General features: G+C 43.7%; 1 protein-coding gene across 1 annotated transcript in view; it reads right to left on the bottom strand.

Annotated features, from left to right (window-relative positions):
- Positions 1–729: 729 nt before the first annotated feature.
- LOC144673569 (glutathione hydrolase 5 proenzyme-like) overlaps positions 730–6,000 on the bottom strand; it is a 72,393-nt gene continuing 67,122 nt past the window's right edge. The window contains exon 3 of the mRNA XM_078535323.1: positions 730–852. Within this exon, the coding sequence (XP_078391449.1) occupies positions 746–852 (107 nt within the window). The 3' untranslated portion in view covers positions 730–745. The remainder of the gene's footprint in view (positions 853–6,000) is intronic.

The following is a 6,000-nucleotide window of genomic DNA, read 5'->3' as shown; positions in this document are numbered from 1 at the left end:
CTTGTTTCTGTGCTGAATGGTCTGTTTCTGTGCTGAATGGCCTGTTTCTGTGCTGAATGGCTTGTTTCTGTGCTGAATGGCTTGTTTCTGTGCTGAATGTCCTGTTTCTGTGCTGAATGTCCTGTTTCTGTCCTGAATGGCCTGTTTCTGTGCAGTATGTCCTGTTTCTGTGCAGTATGTCCTGTGTCAAATTAGTTTTGTGAGGACTGGAGAAACAGGATGCCCACAAAAAAAAATCCTACCATCCCCAAGACCCTCCTCCTTCCCCACACCCCATTTGCCTACATCCTCTCCATCCCACCCATCCACCCCCTTATCCTTCCCAATTTTCTTCACCCCTGCTCCTCCCTCTCACCCTCCCTCCCCGCCTTCTCCTCCCTCTTACCCTCCCCACCCGCCTGCTACTTCAACTTCTACCCCATCCTTCGACACACCCCCGCTCCCACTTCAACCTACATCTCCCTCCCCTGCACTAACCATCACCCACTGCACCACACTCTTCACTCTCCCAACCGTTGCCCCGTCAACTGCCCCACCACACAGGCTCCTCCTTCCTGTCACACCACACACCCCCTTCCTTTCCCTTCCTACCCTCATCCTCCTTCCTCTCCCACCCCAAGTACCCCCTCCCTCCCAAAGTCCCAACACTGCCTTGAAGGAAGTAGTGGGTGTGGTGGTGGATGGGGGTGTGGGAGGATCTTACGTCTATAATCAACCTCATGTCTGTGTCAGCTGCAGATCTCTATCAGCAGTATTTTTTACCTGGTTTCAGAAAAGAGCCACAACTATTGAATGAACCTGGCTCCAGCAACTGAGGGGCCTTCTCTCTGGCATTAATCACTGTCACACGACCTGAGGGAGAGATAAAACAGATGTTACACATGGTACAGACAGTGAAATGGGCTATACACACGGGCATAACAGGCAGTTCATGCAATACTGATGGTTTAACAAAGCTATATAGATACAGCACTACTATTTACGGGTTGTTGGGATTAGTGAGCAACCTGATTGCTATAAGTGGTTAAGTTTTCAGTATGGCTCAGATTTCACTTAAGAGGGACCCATACTGGAACAATTTGGACTCATTGTGTGTCACTGCATCGAGCCAGCCTTGCAGGCTATTTGAGCATCTATAAAAGTGAGAAAAGGCAGGAAACCAAATGGTAGCCAGAAAAACAAATGTCGCAAGGGGAGAGTCAGCATTCTTGAGGACAGAGAGTTTCACAGGCATTAAAGAAAAACCCATGAAACACAAAAAGGAACCTTAGTCTCGTCCAAGGTTTGAATCAATAAAAAACTGTTACTCCAACGCATAGCCTCCAAGTGTTGGGTTTTTCTTGGTTAATGATTTTGTTTCTGTGCTTAACAATGTGAGGATTATTAATAGGATATTAATTCTGAAGATCGGAAAGTCCTTTCACCCACCCCTCCCATGTTAAATTTGAGAATCTGATGCTACCCTTGCTCTGTGAACCCAGTCTTTACTCCATCTGCTGGTGGGGGTTGTTCAATTTCATATGTAAATGTGAGAAATTCAAGTTCATAACTTAATCTGAAAACTGTCTCATCTTGCTTTGGGAATGGCTGTCCTGAAGAGGACTGGGATTGTTGGAAATAGAAAATAACCAGCTGGAAAGGAGAAAAACTTAAAGCAGTGAGGAGAAAACCTCTGGCATTTATGTCATGAATGTTATGGCAAAACTGAGTGACTTCAGGCAACTCATGTTTGAAGAATATTTTCTACTGGAGGAATAGAAAAAGCCACCCAAAAAGGCACTGGATAAAAGAAGCAGCCAAAATTATAAATTATTATAAGTTAAATTATAAAATTATAATCCAGCCAACCTCAGAGATACGTGGAAGGGAGTGAAAAGCTGCTGAATGTCCATACTTATGAATTACCTTAGGACATTTTACTATGTTAAAAGTGCAATATAAATATAATTTGTTGTTGAAGTTGTTGCTGGAGGGAAACCTCACGTGGAGAGACCTAACAGCAGCAATCATTGAATGAAACAGCACAGAAGGAGGCCATTCGGCCCATTATGTCTATGCCAGGCTTTTCAAACAGCTATCCAATTACACTCCCAGTCCCCATCTCTTTTTTTCTGTGTAGCCCTGCATATTTTTCCCTTTTGAAAGGTACCATTGAATCTTTTAGGTAATATGTTCCAGATCATAACTCACTTGTCATGGATCACTCACAGTTTGATGCCCCCAAAACTATCCAAGCCAAGTTCAGCTCATTCAGCATAGATACGGGACCAGATGTGGGACTTTCCTCCTATGTTCAGTACCACACCAGACAGCACAATCACCTTCTAAGCCATTTTAGCTCTCAGGCACAGCAGGATCCGAGATCATTTGCAGAATACTTAATGGACAGAGAATAGCCCTTCAAACGCCCTGAAACCTCTGTGCTCCTCAAATTCTGTCCTCTTGTGCATTTTCAATTTTCATCATTCTCCTATTGGCACCTTGTGCCTTCAGCTGTCTAGACTCTAAGCCCTGGAACTCCACCGCTAAACCTCCCTACCTCTCGATCTCTCCTCCGTTAAGACGCTCCTTAAAACCTACACTTTGACCCAGATTTTGGTCACACATACTAATATTTCCTCTTGAGACACAGTGTCAAATATTGTTTGATAATCACTCCTGTGAACCACATTGGGATATTTATATGTCACCTTTAATGTGGTAAAATAAGAATTGTAGTTGTTTTCTGCACAAATATTGCCCAAACTGTACATTCTAGAGCAATATTTTTTTTATTCATTCATGTGATGTGGCCGTCGGTGGCTGGGCCAGCATTTATTGCCCATCCCTAGTTGCCCTTGAGAAGGTTATGGTGAGCTGCCTTCTTGAACCGCTGCAGTCCATGTGGTGTAGGTACGTCAACAGTGTTGGTAGGGAGGGAGTTCCAGGATTTTGACCCAGCAACAGTGAAGGAATGGCGATATAGTTCCAAGTCAGGATGGTGACTGGCTCACAGGGGAACTTGCAGGTGGTGGTGTTTCCCTGTATCTGCTGCCTTTGTCCTTCAAGATGGTAGCGGTCGTGGGTTTGGAAGGTGTGGTCTATGAAGCCTTGGTGAGTTGCTGCAGTACATCTTGTAAATGGCACACACTGCTGCTACTGTGCGTTGGTGGTGGAGGGAGTGAATGTTTGTGGATAGGGTGCGAATCAAGCGGGCTGCTTTGTCCTGGATGGCGTCAAGCTTCTTGAGTGTTGCTGGAGCTGCACTCATCCAGGCAAGTGGAGAATATTCCATCACACTCCTGACTTGTGCCTTTTAGATGGTGGACAGGCTTTGGGGAGTCAAGTGGCGAGTTACTCGCCACAGGATTCCTAACCTCTGATTTGCTCTTGTAGCCACAATATTTATGTGGCTAGTCTACTTCAGTTTCTGGTCAATGGTAACCTCCAGGAAGTTGATAGTGGGGGATTCGGTGATGGTAATGCCATTGAATGTCATGGGGCAATGGTTAGATTCTCTCTTGTTGGAGATGGTCATTGCCTGGCACTTGTGTGATGCAAATTGGACATGGACTGCTTCAGCGTCTGAGGAGTTGCGAATGGTGCTGAACATTGTGCAATCATCAGCGAACATCCCCACTTCTGACCTTATGATGGAAGGAAGGTCATTGATGAAGCAGCTGAAGATGATTGGGCCTAGGACACTACCCTGAAGAACTGCAGCAGTGATGTCCTGGAACTGGGATGACCGACCTCCAACAACCACAACCATCTTTCTCTGTGCTAGGTATGACTCCAGCCAGTGGAGAATTTTCCCCCTGATTCCCATATTGACTCCAGTTTTCCTAGGGCTCCTTGATGCCACACTCGGTCAAATGCTGCCTTGATGTCAAGGGCAGTCACTCTCACCTCACCTTAATGCTTCAGTAACCAGACTGATGCAAAATGTGTCCATACTTTTCCCTTCACTGAAAGCACCAGACACCAAGAGATTTGAACAGGTAACTCTCACTATACTGCATGTCTGACATCAAACAGATAGGTATCAGACATCAGGGGTACAGTAGCATTGTGGTTATATCACTTGATTAGCAATCTAGAGGCCTAGACTAATGATCCAGAGCCTGAGTTCAAATCCCAACAGAGGAGTTAATAAAATAAATTGAAATGAAAAGCTAGTATCACTAATGGTGACTCCAAAACTATAGGATTGTCCATTTAGGTCCTTTAGGGGATGAAATCTCCTACGTTTACCCCAGTCTGGCCAACATCTGGCTCCAGACCCACAGCAATGTGGTTGGCTCCTAACTGCCTAACAAGTCACTCAGTTGTATCAAACCAGTACAAAAATAAATGAATATGAATAAAACCAGATGGACCATCTGACATCGACCTAAGCAGTCAACTAACATCTAGTTGGGAGATTGGTCCCACATACTAGTCAAACAGCATTCTGGCATAATCATAGTCACAGAATCAGACCTTTCAACCAATGCCCCAGATTTCTCCATCACTATCCCTGTATGTCCTGCCCCACTGGGAGGAGAGATCTAGAAGAGGCTGAGTGGTATACAGTCAGGAAGGAGTTGCCCTGGGAGTCCTCAATGTTGTCTCTGGATCCCATGAGATCCCATGGTATCAGGTCAAACCTGGACAAGGAAATCTCCTATTGATTACTACCTAACACCCTCCCTCAGCTGATGAATGAGTGCTTTATCACTTGGAAGAAGCACTGAGAGTATCAAGGGCACAAAATGTTCTCTTGGTTAAGGGACTTCAATGTCCATCTCAAAGCGGTTCTGAATCCCTGGATCAGTATTAACATATAAATTACCAGGTTGAGCTAAGGATTTCATATGGACAAGCATCTGGCTCTCAAAGAAGGAGGCTCTGTTGGATCAGATGTCTGCTGCTTAAAAAATCCCTTCAACCTTCATGGAACAAATGGAACATTCCACTTTGATACAAAGAATAGAAGACTTGATGATTACCAAGTTTCAAAATATTCCAGATATGGGATGCAGGCACAATCCACAAATAATATCAAAAGACAAAATTGGAACAATAATAATAAGCAAATGAACTCCAGGAATGCCCAAGGACAAGTTAATGGCGCTTTTGATGTGATTCAGGGTATCATGTGGCAACTCGCCCAGAGTGAAGAAATGACACATGAAGAAAATATTTCTAAGGAAGAGGGTGGAGGTATGATGAATCTGAACAAATTATACTGGTCACAATGAATTTTAGTCCTGTGATGAATGTATTAGTCGCAGACTCCTTTAATTGTATGGTGTTAGATAGGGCTTGTACATTAATGCTATGTCAAAGAGATTGGTTAAAATGGTATCTTGATTCGCTTAATGAGCAATACAAGATCAGGAAATATAAAAGTACTTTTGTTTTCAGTTTGGTGATGACAGCACATTGAGATCACAAAGTGAATTGTAACTTCATGTAAAACAGCTGGAGTAGGCCATTTTATAAGTACAGATGTGATCTCGAGTGAGCTACCTATGCTGTTGAATAGGCTTTCTATGAAAATGGCACAGCAGAAATTTGATGTAGAGTGCGATAATGCATTTTTATTTTGGAAAATGAGTTGATCTGCAGCTCACCCAGTCAAAACTTTATTGTATCCCCTTAACAAAACCTGATGTTTCTTATCAGAGTGTTAGGCAGGTATTAATGGCACCAAGTGATAAGGTTGAGCGAGGGAAAAACACAAATTGTGTTAAAGTTACTAAGGCAATTTGCTCACCCCACTTGTCAATGGTTAAAAATCCTACAAAAATATACAGATGTGGTTGATGAGGAATTTACAAGGTTAATGGAAGAGATTAATGAGAGTTGTGAAATCTGTAAGAAGTACTGGAGGGCGCCCCATGTCCTATCGTAAGCCTTCAATTGTCACATGACATGAACATATGAACATATAGATTAGGAGTAGGAGTAGGCCATTTAGCCCCTTAAGCCTTCTCCGCCATTCAATAAGATCATGGCTGATCCGATTGTGGCCTC

Source organism: Cetorhinus maximus, unplaced genomic scaffold (genome assembly GCF_964194155.1).
Source record: "Cetorhinus maximus unplaced genomic scaffold, sCetMax3.hap1.1 HAP1_SCAFFOLD_386, whole genome shotgun sequence".
NCBI lineage: Eukaryota > Metazoa > Chordata > Chondrichthyes > Lamniformes > Cetorhinidae > Cetorhinus > Cetorhinus maximus.
This window is presented reverse-complemented; position numbering and strand designations above follow the sequence as displayed.